The sequence below is a fragment of the Culex quinquefasciatus genome, chromosome 2, assembly GCF_015732765.1.
Source record: "Culex quinquefasciatus strain JHB chromosome 2, VPISU_Cqui_1.0_pri_paternal, whole genome shotgun sequence".
Taxonomy (NCBI): Eukaryota; Metazoa; Arthropoda; class Insecta; order Diptera; family Culicidae; genus Culex; species Culex quinquefasciatus.
The window spans coordinates 219,600,628-219,614,682 of NC_051862.1; the positions used below are offsets into that span (position 1 = coordinate 219,600,628).

The following is a 14,055-nucleotide window of genomic DNA, read 5'->3' on the forward strand; positions in this document are numbered from 1 at the left end:
TTGTGAAAGTAGCCTAAGATGTTACAAAACGACTCACGAAAAATGCAGGTTGGAGCAACTCACCTTAAAAAATACAAAAATCATTTACTGAAACTGTTTTTTTAAGTGCTCTAAACGTCAAAAACCGAATAAGGGATTCGATTCTCCAGACAATTTTACATAAAAGTCTGCATATTAACCACTGCCCAAGTCCAATCCTTGTAAAGTTACAGCGGTTTAAAAAAAAACAATGATGAAAAAATTGGGTTTTTATGGTTTTTGGTCATTTCTACATCACAGACTTGATTTTTCAGTCTAGTAAATATTTTTACCGGAAAGCTCGTCCAATTTCCCATAATATTGTCTTTGGCCACATTTCAATTGGAAGTATGGGTTCGCAGATATAAGCTAATTTTATTACCCATAATTGAAAACTGAATATTTTTTCAGTGTAGTTCAGTGGATGATAGTAACCTGGATAGTAAATTAGCTTAAATAATAAAAAAAAAACGAGTTATTTCGAAACGTGGTTAAAGACAATATACATTATCCAACTACTGTTCACACTTTTCACGGATTCTTGCAACATTTCTTGCTACCTTTTCGTACAGATCATCAACACTCCAGGCACGTATCTTTTCATAAGCTAGACTCAACGCAATCGACGTGTTCGATTCAGGCTCTTCCCTGTTGATTCGTTTCGAAAGTGCACTTAAGTATGCATCTCTAATCTCTTCTATAATGGCATCGTCTTGCTCACTTAGTTCGTCAAAGTCAACCTCCAACAGTTTGGGCAGATATTGTGACTGAATTTTGTCGATATCTTGACCAATGCCTAGATTTGCGTATCTTGGCACTATCTGCGTGTGCCCTGCGAATTTCTTCAGAAAAGTACAGTACGATTCGCCAATTTCCGCACTGATATCCCCGACCCGTATTATGTGAGCCGCGTGAAATTCGCTGCCCTGGCCGCTGGTCTGATCTTGGAACTGGCTTGGTCCGGCACGTACGATCGCGTTCCGGGGCACTCGCGTTTTCTTAGAGATATAGTGGATTTGTCCTCCCAAACGGATAAATCGCGTAAATCGGTCATCCAGATGAGCGCCAACGTGCTCTGGGCTGTTCAACAATTCGTTTTGCTCGGAGGATGGGTCCGGCTCTTTTGGTACTGCAGTTCGTTTTCCGATGCGCTTCGATTTCAAGGGGTCATTTTCCTTTGATGTAGTACTGTCATCATTTGGCATTTTGCTAGCCATTTTGATTATAATCGATTAACTGTTTAAAACTAACTCACTACTTTTAGGTACCCCGAGTAGATTGCTGGAGCTCTTTTTGACTAACTGTGAAAATATTCATGATTTGGACAACTTTTAAATCAGACGAGCAATAGCAGAATGGCGATAAGTCAAACCATACTGATAAGATGTGCGTGCTTTGCACATTTCCAATTTCTTCAAAATTACTCATAAAAGTTTCGAGATAAGATATTGTTAACGCAGCAACAAAATGCCACATGAATTAAAAAAAAAAACTTAAATGTGATTAATTCGATGATTCAGCATGTGGTTATGAGATTGTAAACAAAATGACTTTTTTTTGTTGGCATTTAGGAACAAACTGATCGTCATCGTCATTGTTTCAATTCGACTTTGAGTTACGCAAAATTACCATTTTTGAAAACTATCTTTCTTGGATATGTGCATTCGAATGGAATTTTCAAGTACAAAAAGCACCAGAAATGTTATAATAATAGAATTATTTTGTTTATAACATCAATAACTCTACTTTATTCAGGATGTTGCAACCAAGGTAACAGGACCGAATGGTTTTCCTCCAAAGTTTGTATGGAGAATAAGTGCTGTTCGCTACTCCCACATATTGCATGCAATTTTTGCTTGTATGCAACAGCGACGAATTCTCCAAACAAAGTTTGAAGAGACGGCCCTGTCTAAAAATTAAAAAAAAAATCAAAGTACCTGTGTTTCTGGAGACTCCAAAGTTACCCCAGCTTACCCTCAAGTCAAGCCTGGGCAGTCATTTTTGTCAGTTTTTATAGGTCAGTGTAATCTTTTAGTCCGACGATAACGATGATGGTCGGACGATAGCGATAATTTATCTTATTCGTTATCGAAATTCGATTATCCTATCGGCGATAACCTTTCCGACAATATTCGACGATAATTAATTTAAAATATTTTACTTTTATGAACTGGGTAATTCTCCGCCAACTCACACAGCAGTTGCCCCGACCCCTCTTCGATTTGCGTGAAACTTTGTCCTAAGGGGTAACTTTTGTCCCTGATCACGAATCCGAGGTCCGTTTTTTGATATCTCGTGACGGAGGGGCGGTACGACCCCTTCCATTTTTGAACATGCGAAAAAAGAGGTGTTTTTCAATAATTTGCAGCCTGAAACGGTGATGAGATAGAAATTTGGTGTCAAAGGGACTTTTATGTAAAATTAGACGCCCGATTTGATGGCGTACTCAGAATTCCGAAAAAACGTATTTTTCATCGAAAAAAACACTAAAAAAGTTCTAAAAATTCTCCCATTTTCCGTTACTCGACTGTAAAAAATTTTGAAACATGTCATTTAATGGGAAATTTAATGTACTTTTCGAATCTACATTGTCCCAGAAGGGTCATTTTTTCATTTAGAACAAAATTTTTCATTTTAAAATTTCGTGTTTTTTCTAACTTTGCAGGGTTATTTTTTAGAGTGTAACAATGTTCTACAAAGTTGTAGAGCAGACAATTACAAAAATTTTGATATATAGACATAAGGGGTTTGCTTATAAACATCACGAGTTATCGCGATTTCACGAAAAAAAGTTTTGAAAAAGTTGGTCGTCATCGATCATGGCCGTTCATGGTCACCCGCGACAGACACGGACGACGAAACAAAGAGAAACGCAAAAGTAACTTTTTCAAAACTTTTTTCGTAAAATCGCGATAACTTGTGATGTTTATAAGCAAACCCTTATGTCTATATATCAAAATTTTTGTAATTGTCTGCTCTACAACTTTGTAGAACATTGTTACACTCTAAAAATAACCCTGCAAAGTTAGAAAAACACGAAATTTTAAAATGAAAAATTTTGTTCTAAATGAAAAATGACCCTTCTGGGACAATGTAGATTCGAAAAGTACATTAAATTTCCCATAAAATGACATGTTCCAAAATTTTTACAGTCGAGTAACGGAAAATGGGAGGATTTTTAAAACTTTTTAGTGTTTTTTCGATGAAAATACGTTTTTCGAATTCTGAGTACGCCATCAAATCGGGCGTCTAATTTTACATAAAAGTCCCTTTGACACCAAATTTCTATCTCATCACCGTTTCAGGCTGCAAATTATTGAAAATACCTCTTTTTCGCATGTTCAAAATGGAAGGGTCGTACCGCCCTCCGTCACGAGATATCAAAAACGGACCTCGGATTCGTGATCAGGGACAAAAGTTACCCCTTAGGACAAAGTTTCACGCAAATCGAAGAGGGGTCGGGGCAACTTTTCCCGATTTCGTGTGAGTTGGTAGAGAATTACCCAACTAAATATAAAACAAGTATTTTGTTGGGATATGTTCAGGCTGAGTGAATTTTGCGGATGAAAAAACCGTGACTTTTGGAAATTTCCTTGGAATCTCGTAAAAAATATATATTTTATTTCAATTGGGTCCTTAAGTCCAATTTTTTTTTTGCTCAAAAAGAAAAAAAAAAAACAAATTAAAATTAATTTCTCATATTTTTTTCATTTTATTGCTAATAAATGAATTGACAAGATAACATATTTTCAATGGATCAACCTTGGTCCCCTTGGAACGAGCTGATAGGCAGGACCTTTTCTGTAAAGAAGGATCGGGAAGTTATTTTTTTTACATCGTTGACAAATTCAATTTAAATCCTTTTCCGACCGGGGTTATTGTACATAGTAAAAAATAATGTAAATTTGAAAGGTGTCATTTTGGAAGGTTGAATATTATCTCTTTTATGGTGTAATTTTACCGCAATTTAGAACACCAGAAAAGTGGTAAATTTACACATTTTCAGTGGCAAAATTACCCATTTCTTGTGACATAAAAGATGTAATATTACTATGTTTTTTTTATTGTGTGCTCAGAAAAATAAGCATTATCGTTGTGAACAATCATATCACAAATTTTATCTTAATCTTAGGACCCAATTGAAAAACGTGATATAAGCTACACAGAAAAAAAGGTTTAATTTTGAAAGGTTCAATATTAAATCTTTTTTGAGTAAGTTTACAAAAAAAGGTGAACCCGGGCAGACGGTAATAACAATTCATGCCATTTTAATAACAAATACTGTTGAAATAACAGAAAATGTTATGTAATTTTCTTGAAAACCCCATTTTTGCATAAGGGTTTATTAACAGTTAATGTTTTCATAACAAAATTTGTTACTGGTCTGATATTGGTTGAAAGCCAAAACAACTTTGGAATAACATTTTTTGTTATGGAAGAATACCTCCAACTGTTATTGGAATGTTCGGATTAGTTGTTAAAATAACAAAAATAATAATAACAAAGATTTGTTCGTAGAATAACCAAAAATGTTGTAAGTCTGTTATTACATTAACACTCCAATAACAAAAAAAAAACTTAACGACGAATAACAAATCTTGTTAAAAGTAGCATAAAATGTTATTGGCCTGGTATTTTCAAGTATCAAAAAAATGTTATTCCCAAGTTATTTCCGTCTGCTCGGGAACCTGATGAAAATTAACCAGTTCCAGATGTAATATTATACCCTTTTTGACACAAAATCTGTCATTATTTCATGATAAATATTACAACCATTCACATCTAAAAAATTAGTAATCCAACTGCGTGTAAAAGGCCTGGGTGTAAAATGAATATTGCATTAGGGTAATTCTCTACCAACTCACACGAAATCGGGAAAAGTTGCCCCGACCCCTCTTCGATTTGCGTGAAACTTTGTCCTAAGGGATAACTTTTGTCCCTGATCACGAATCCGAGGTCCGTTTTTTGATATCTCGTGACGGAGGGGCGGTACGACCCCTTCCATTTTTGAACATGCGAAAAAAGAGGTGTTTTTCAATAATTTTCAGCCTGAAACGGTTATGAGATAGAAATTTGGTGTCAAAGGGACTTTTATGTAAAATTAGACGCTTAATTTGATAGCGTACTCAGAATTCCGAAAAAACGTATTTTTCATCGAAAAAAACACTAAAAAAGTTTTAAAAAATCTGCCATTTTCCGTTACTTGACTGTAAAAAATTTTGGAACATGTCATTTTATAGGAAATTTAATGTACTTTTTGAATCTACATTTACCCAGAAGGGTCATTTTTTCATTTAGAACAAAAATTTTCATTTTAAAATTTAGTGTTTTTTTCTAACTTTGCAGGGTTATTTTTTAGAGCGTAACAATGTTCTACAAAGTTGTAGAACAGACAGTTACAAAAAAATTTGATGTATAGACATAAGGGGTTTGCTTATAAACATCACGAGTTATCGCGATTCTACGAAAAAAAGTTTTGATCAGGGACAAAAGTTACCCCTTAGGACAAAGTTTCACGCAAATCGAAGAGGGGTCGGGGCAACTGCTGTGTGAGTTGGCGGAGAATTATCCATTATTTTATGCAATTTAATGTAATTTTAGACTCTAAAATATGGTTTCCCATCAGAATGGGAAACCTACTTGACCGAAATGTCAAGCTTATCCTTACAGCTTTTCATTGGTCTGATGACCGAGTGGGCTAAGGCACCAGTCCTCACTGTTGGTGCTGGGTTTGAATCACATCGGTTGCAATTTTTTTTTGTGTTTGCAAAAATGTACATTAGGGTGACAATAAAAAAAAAATACATCAGGGATTCGATTCCTTAGGCAAAAATAAGTATCTGTGTAAATTTTGAGCCAAATCGGTAAAGGTTAAGGGGTCGCTTTTACCGTTGAAGTTTATATGGGGAAAATCGCAAAAATGTATGCAGAAAAACATCGTTTTAATATTTTTCTGCCAGGTGGCGCGGGTCTCACCCAAAATTTTCCAAGAGTGAGATTCTTGTAGGAAATTTAATTTCCTACAACTTTGTCGAAGGGTACAAAACGATTCGATCCTGATTTTTGATGATTTTTCCAGTAAAAATTATTTTCTTATGTACTTCTTATATACCCCTTATATTCTTTCAAGTATATAAGCCAATTTCTGTTCATCGCATTGCTAATAACTCATCAGGATCAACTCGGATCTTCTTGCACTCTTCGACAAAGTTGCAGGAAATTAAATTTCTTACAAGAATCTCACACTTGGACAATTTTGGGTGAGACCTGCGACACCTGCTGCCAAAATCTTGAAGCGATGTTTTTTCCCATACATTTTAGCGATTTTCCCCATATAAACTTCAACGATAAAAAGCGACCTCTTAGCCTTAACCGATTTGACTCAAAATTGGCACAGTAACTTATAATTGTCTAAAGAATCGATCCAGGGGGTATCTCTTCAAATTTCCCAAAATTTTCATTTTTTCTTGTCACCGATGAAGGTGATGTGCATGCCTTTGCATGCGATTTAACCATCGCATTTTTTGCTGTGTGTACATTCATGTTATCTAAATTGTGATTTAAAAATTGAAGATTTTCAGTTCGATGTACTACTTTCGTCAGAGTTTGACCGACCTCGTACATAAAATAATCGTTCGCGAATTTTTCCACCAAGGGTTTTGAACACAATGTTGGTGCCCGATGTGTCAAGCTCATATTTGCCATCTTTTTCACCGGTAACAGAATCTCTGGTGCTTGGATCGGCACCGTGTGCGAGAAGAACTTTAAATATTTCCGTGTGTTTCCACTCTGCTGCATACAAGATAGCAGAGTCGGAAGCATCGCGAAATTGCTTCATCAAATATTTTACAAGCTCTACATTGCCAGATTTTACCGCTGCATTCAAAACACTTTTTTTGTGGTGATTGATACGCCGAATGTCCGGACCTATGTTTCTTAAAAATTTAACGACTTCCAAGTGTCCACTCACAATCGCGACGTAAAGTGGCGTTTGTCTGGAAGAATTCAACAGATTTGGATTTGCCTTGCCTTCAATCAAACAGCGAACTAGCTCTAAATGTCCATGAATGGATGCAATATGTAACGCAGATTCGCCATCTTTATCAATGGCGTTGACGTTAGCTTTACTCGAGACAAGAAAAGCCACCACATCTTGGAAGTCGCGTTGAACTGCGACATGCAGAGGAGTTCTTTTGGCGTAGTCACGACAATCAATAAACGTGGCTTTGTCTATATTTTGATTACTTGCATAATCAAGGATAAGTTTAACCAAGTTCACATTTCCACTTTTCACTGCTGCATGTAGGATATATGAAGAATAATGATCCTTATGGCTAATGTTGGCACCTGTTTTTATGAGAAGCTCAGCAACAGCTAGGTGATTATTTCTTACCGCCAAAAACAGTGGAGTTTCACCGAGATTGTTTTCAACATCAATCCTAGCGGAACGGTCAATCAGAAACTGGACCATTTCAACAGAGCCATGTTTAGCTGCGTAATGCAGAATCGTGTTTTGTCCACTGTCATAAAGATCAAATACAAAACCGAGAAAATTTGCCACACGCTGGACTATATTAAGTGTAGCTCCCTTCGAAAGCAAGGCTTGCATAATTTCAAAATGCCCATTTCGACAAGCAACCTGTAACGGATTTTCGTCACAATAATCGGCACAATCGAGGTTGACTTTTAACTCCAATAGAACTTCGAGAACCTTTTGCGAGTTGTACTCAACGGCAACTTGCAGCATTGATCGTCCGTAAAATGGGGTCCGAATTTCGTTATACTTGAACACGTTTTTTAAATAGTTGACCACATTAAAGCAATCTCCTTCACACGCCCAAAAAGCAGAGCGTTCGCCCAGTTTGCTGACGAATAGCATCAGGTCATCTTTGGGTTCGGATTCAACCATTGAAAAGAAAAATACGCGTAAAAGCGCGTTGTTTTCGAAAAATTCCGCAAACTTCTCTACCATTGTATCTGAAATTTTTATTTTTTCTACATTTTCGTAGAAAAATCTTGCACATAAAAAGGAAGCAAAAGCCAAGTGAGCAAACATTGGGATTCCATCTACAACTTGTAGTACGCTGGATTCGTTCCGATTGCACAGTATTTCTGATGTGATTTCTGACTCACTTTTGATCAGATTAGGATTGAATTCAATTAGTTCGCTCAACAAGTCTTCTGGGACCATTTTGTATACAGAAAGCAATTGATAGTCACGTTGATAGTATTCAGTCGTAATTTCAACATTGTTTAAGTTGTTTCCTTTATGTATGGCATTTTTAATTGAATTTTCCACATAATTCTTGAACAAATTCACATCTGATAGCTTTTCACTAGCTTCAATGGTATTTTTATCTTCGGACAAAAACTTTTTAATTGATTCTGAGTACCATTCACCCAACATTTTAAGCATCAAAGGTAGTTCTACGATTTTAAACAAATTTTGTTTGATATCCTTCTTTAGCTTACTTAAAACATGTTTGGCAAACACTTCAAATTTAGCTTTGTTTTGTTCTGAAATATTCCAAAACATGCTTAAAAACTCAATCTTCTCATTATCATTAAACTGTTCCAACTGCATGGCTTTAACATTAAAGGTAAGTTGAAACATGTTGGTAAAAATATGTCTACAGTTGAAAAATACTTTGGTATTGTTTCGCTCTAAAATTGTTTCCACGATGTCAATTACTTTGTCTCTGTTTAAATCGCCCAAGTTTTCAAAGAAACATGTTTTCTGCGCACTCAGTTCATCGAATCCGTCCAAAAAAACTAACTTTTTACGACTGTCATCTTTTAAGATTCCCCCGTTTAATCTTTTGTCAGAGCATTTAAACAAATCTTCCATCTCTGTTCCGTCTGTTCCGAATGTTTTCGATAATTTGTTCAAATGTATCAAAAATACTGCGCAATCTGGATACTTATTTTGCGCATAAAAGGCCAAATACCGCCAAAGAGTCGTCCTTCCCATGCCCGGCTCAGCTTCCAAAACGAACACCTTTTCATTGTTGAAAGTGCTGTACAGCCGATCGATAAGCTTGGTGTCCTGAAGGTAGAGGTACTGATCTCTACTTGGAGGATAATATTGGTTATTATAAACTATTCTACGACGAATGAACTGTTGCTCGATCTTCGACAACTCCTCAGAAGCTTGTTTAGTACAGTTCCGAAGCGAATAGTCCAGTTCGAATTCAACATATTGAAGGAATCGCATGCCATCTTCAAGATTCAAACATTTTCTTCCTCTGGCTGCAACAGTACCGCTCTCCCATTCTTCAAACGCCTTCTTGAAGCTGACACAAGGCTGCTCCAGTTGATTTTTAGTCAGCAGTTCAAAATCTTCCCTCTCGACCCAGCTGAGCATCCAAAGCCGCCACTCGTTGTTGGTTTGCTTCTGCAAATCCTGCCCACATGGCTGAGCACTTCCGATCACTAAACTGTCGAAGAATTGTTTCACAGTAGCACGATCAACCACGGGGGGCAGCACCAGATTCCGTGACGAAATGGTCCAAAAATCCTCCATGTTGGTTCTTTCGACGGAAACCGTTGCGATATCCGTCTCGATCTTTGCGAAATCTTCCTTGAGCAGGTTGAACAGTTTCCTCACCCGGGGATCCTTGTTGAACTCACTAAAGTTTTCAGCAAACTTCACCTTTCCATACCGCAGCGAGAATAACTGCGCCAGCGGGCTTTTGTAATCCTTCAAAATTTGACTCATTTCACCGTCGATAAAGAGGGCCACAATAGCTTTACGAACCATTTCAAACTCACGATTCGTAAAAGTCGCAAACTGTCTCAGCGTTGCGTTTGTTGTGTTGAGTGTGTGAAACTTGCTCGAATCAGACATTTTGAAGATTTCATCCATCTCCGTGCACTCGGAGACATCCGAATGGTTCAGCTCTTTGTTCGTCAACAGAACAAACTTCTTTTCGCCTTCAGCCTGGTTCCAATAATCTTCAATGTCGCAGTACGACCGGAAAACGCTGAACAACGAAAACTCTCCATTTGTTCTCGCATGGTCTTTCGCAGGGAACAACACATCTTCGGTCAATGTTTTCGACGAGTTTGAGCCACTGCTGGCCAGCACGAAATACCACTTTTTCGATTCTTCCAAAAACAGACTGCACGCGTTGAAATTCCCTGCTTGGGTGTTATCCAAGTTCAGTTCAAATTTTACACTCCGTAGTGTGGCTTTTTGCAACAGGTATTGGACTATTTGGTCATGATAACTAGGGTTAGTGAAATTTCACGATTTCGCGGACAGCGTGAAATCCGCGAAATTTGGCTTTTTCCGCGAAATCCCGTGAAATTTTATATTTGTGTGAAAATGTAACGATTTTTCATAAAGTAACTTATCAAATGTTAAATAATGTTATGAACTACTGTAGAATTTAGCGAGTGAGACCCTGGTTTTATTACTAATATAGGGTTAATGATTTTTGACGATTTCGTAATCGGCGTGAAATTCGTTAAATTTATCAATTTTCTCGAATCATTGAATGCAAATATGGGCAAAAAAATTAAATAAAAAATACAAATATTGAAATAACAAGCCATAGTTTCAACATTTGCATGGAAAAAGTGTTTTAAAATGCATTTTACACTAGTTCAGTAGTTTTGCAATCATTAGTTTTCAAAAAATATAAGATTTGACAAAAACAAAAATTTTAGCAAAAAAAAAAAACATTTTGCGATAACAAACATCGAAAATTTTCAAAAATTCGAATGATTTTTAAATCAACCCAAACATTCTTAAAATGATCCCAAACATTCTAAAAATGGGGGGGGGGAGACAAAAACTTTTAATAAAATTTGTACCAGCCTAACAACTTAATAAATATTTCATCCAAAAAGAAAAGAAATTTTATTAGTTTTCAATTAAAAAGCTTCATTATATATGTGTGTCAAGTTGATATGAACCATTTGAAGAAATGTTGAGATTTTTGAGGTTTTTAGAAACTAAGAAAATTTAGTAATATTTTCATTCGCTGTATTAAAAATTTTAGTGCTATTTTATTTGAAAGGTATAGTTTTGAAAGAAATTAAAAGAATCAAGCTTTGTTTTATTCAAAATAAAATAAAGAGTATTTTTTTATCTTTAGAATCATATTTTAAAAATATAGGTAACAATTTTTTTTTTTGGCCTGTTAAATTTTAACGATATTTGTTTATTTGGGTGGATTATTCCTTTGAAAGTTAAAAAATACTCCTTTTTTGTTTTCTCTTCTCATTTAGAATAAAAATTTCGATTTTGTTAAAAATTATATTATTTTTGCAAATTGTTTATAAATTTAGTTTTTGACAAATGAGCTAAAACCCATAAAAATATGTTTAATGGGCTAAATGACGCTGAAAATTCAATTTATTTTACTCATTTTGACTGGGAAAATCTAGCTTTGATATGAAATTCAATAAAATGTAAAATGATATAACAGAAGCAAATTAGCGAAAACATTTGAGCTTTGTTAGTCGAATATTAAAAGAGCAATTAAGTAAATGAGAATACGCGTGCCTTACATTTTGTTTAAAAATATATATATAGAGCCCATCCAATAGCCAGGAGGTTTTTTTTTGGAAATTGGAAGATTTTTTTTGTCGCATTCAAATTTAGTAAAGATTTTTTTTTACATAATAATACATAATGCAGCATAAAAAGTGCTTTCTGTGATTTAAACATAAGATTTTCAGAGTTATTTTAACATTTTTAAAGTTCCGCGAAATTTGCGTGAAATTTGGTGTTTTGAAATTGAGGTCCCCGTGAAATTTGCAATTTTCGAGCGTGAAAAATCACTAAGCCTAATGATAACCTTCACTAGATTCGTTTGATTCATTGCTGTTCGATGCCATTTTCTGAAAGTTACCATATAAAAATTATTTTTTTTAATTCTTACTGTAAAATTTCACTTCATACTTTAAGCTGAGCAAATAACAATCGCGATGAGTTCACCCTACGAAATTTAGCAGCACACTGTAGCGGATTGAAAGAAATTGAAGTGAAAAAAACAGCGAACACGCTTAATCGGGGTTTGCTCCAGATAAGATTGCGAATTCTGGAGAATTTGGCAGAACTTCATAAATTCGAGGTATTGAGTGGTGATAAGCAAATCTTTATTTCCCCCCTTGTTGTATGGCGATGCGAAGTAAACGCCACCAATATCATTTTGACGCTGTTTACAACTTATTGCGTGAAAGGAGTTTGTGATAATTCTGGTTACTGATTACAAATAAGTATAGACTACAAAACAATTTAGCGGGCAGGTCATACAAAATAACATGAGAATATTCAAGAATCTGTATCACTAGGAGGGATTTTCTTATCGATTTGTTGTCTTCGGCAAAGAACGGCATTAGTATTTTTTTTTAATTTTCTGGTTTTTTAATATATTTAAGTGGACTAAGAAAGTCTTCTTAGACATTTTTTAATAAAATGTGATTTTTAAAAACAAAATCTTAAATATTGCAAGCAAAATTTCAAAAATAGCTTTAAAATGCAAAAAAACAAATTTGCATTCGAAATTGATTTAACACATTTTTTTGATAAAGTGAACCGTTTTCAGGTTTTAGGCAATTTACGTAGATTAAAAAAACGCATTTTAGAACTTTTTAAATATAACGTATAAGAATTATTTCGAAAATTCTCAGGCTTCATGCAACTTTTTCATAACATTCCTAATAGCTGATCCCCCTGCAATCATTTAAATTTTCAGATTTTGTAAAATATGGTAAATATACCATTTCTCAGCCTATTTCTATTATCGGCCTATCAGCACTTTGATCATGAATTACAGTGTTTTTGACTGTTGCAAAGTAACAAATAGCTCAAATAAAAGGGAGCAAGCAACGCTCCATTGTTGATGTATCTAAACATGTTGATTTAATAGAGGAAAACTGCAAAAGTTATGAGAATTGGTCGAACGGCTTAGAGTGATTAAAATGGGTATATTGGGTATATTTCCCCTAGTTACGTATTGCCTGTGATTTAACAAATCAGTTCAATATGCCAAAATGCTTAAGCTCCTATTTTAACTGTGGCTCCAGATTTAAAAAACTAAAAAATTGCTACTGTTGTGAAACTTTCTGTTTTTTTTTTTATAAAAATAATTTTAAATTTCAAAAATCTTGCCAAAAAATTGAAAACATCCAAAATAAGTGATTAAGATTTGAACCAGCAACTATAACAAAGAATAAAAAAAGTGATTTTAGCCCAGTCTGCCAATTAATTACTGGGCCAAAATGTAACTGATCATTTTGGCCCAGTAATTAATTAATCACTTTTCACTTTGACAAAAAATTATATTAAATAAATGTGAGTATTTATTTTTATGACTCTAAACGATACTATTTTAAAAATAAAACCAAATAAAAACACTCAATATCAAGCAAAGGACAGACAGTATTGTTTTATTCAAAGTTTTAAATTACCTTTTTTAATATTGTTTCTACCCATCTGGATTTTGTGGAATTCGAGTAGCATTTTTATTGAAAATAGTAGAATATATCACAAAAGTTTAATTTTAACACATTGAAAATCGTTTTTCTACAGTCGTTTTTTTCAATTGCTGATTTCAATTTCTGCATCTGAATACTAGTCGATTCTAATTACACTAAGTTTGATTTTTAATACTGGAACATTTGTCTCAGAAATATTAGGCAATTTTTCAGGAAAATATCTTGGTTTAAAAAAAAGATATTGAAGAACTGTTATTTTTTGCAATTTATTTAAAAAAAAATAAAAAAAAATTTAACATTTTTATTATAATTGTAATATGGATGAACCAATGACACAAAATGGCTTCTTTGGCCATAGGGAAGGCCCCCAAAAAGTTTGGGCCAAATTAAAAAAAAGAAGAAAATGCACAAAATCTGCCGATTTCCTACAGAATTGCTCAGGGGTAATTTTTCTTCATGAATGTTTTCAAATTGAAAAAATCTAAACATCGAAGTTGTTTACATGGAATGACCTATAACCTAAAAACGATGCACTTTAGCAATTTCGGCTAAATTATTTTCAAAATTTTCTTTGACAATATTTACAAT

At 34.5% G+C, this 14,055-nt stretch overlaps 2 protein-coding genes across 2 annotated transcripts; both read right to left on the bottom strand.

The window, feature by feature from the left end:
* Window positions 1–457: 457 nt before the first annotated feature.
* On the bottom strand, window positions 458–1,388 carry LOC6052717. Its single transcript, XM_001868907.2, has one exon. It carries the CDS (start codon window positions 1,233–1,235, stop codon window positions 534–536), a length of 702 nt encoding a protein of 233 aa, XP_001868942.2. The 5' UTR covers window positions 1,236–1,388; the 3' UTR covers window positions 458–533.
* Window positions 1,389–6,493: 5,105 nt separating this feature from the next.
* On the bottom strand, window positions 6,494–11,984 carry LOC6052718. Its single transcript, XM_038254504.1, has 3 exons — window positions 11,930–11,984; window positions 11,825–11,868; window positions 6,494–10,247 (listed from the first exon to the last, which is right to left on the bottom strand). Exons 2-3 carry the CDS (start codon window positions 11,863–11,865, stop codon window positions 6,596–6,598), a joined length of 3,693 nt encoding a protein of 1,230 aa, XP_038110432.1. The 5' UTR covers window positions 11,866–11,868; window positions 11,930–11,984; the 3' UTR covers window positions 6,494–6,595.
* Window positions 11,985–14,055: the final 2,071 nt, after the last annotated feature.

What these genes read in the sequence shown, in the direction of transcription:
- LOC6052717 (XM_001868907.2), bottom strand. Translation starts at nt 1,235, where the DNA reads ATGGCTAGCAAAATGCCAAATGATGACAGTACTACATCAAAGGAAAAT.
- LOC6052718 (XM_038254504.1), bottom strand. Translation starts at nt 11,865, where the DNA reads ATGGCATCGAACAGCAATGAATCAAACGAATCTAGTGAAGG. An exon ending in TCAAACGAATCTAGTGAAGG is followed by an intron (nt 10,248 to 11,824) that starts TTATCATTAGGC and finishes CACTAACCCTAG; the next exon opens with TTATCATGACCAAATAGTCC.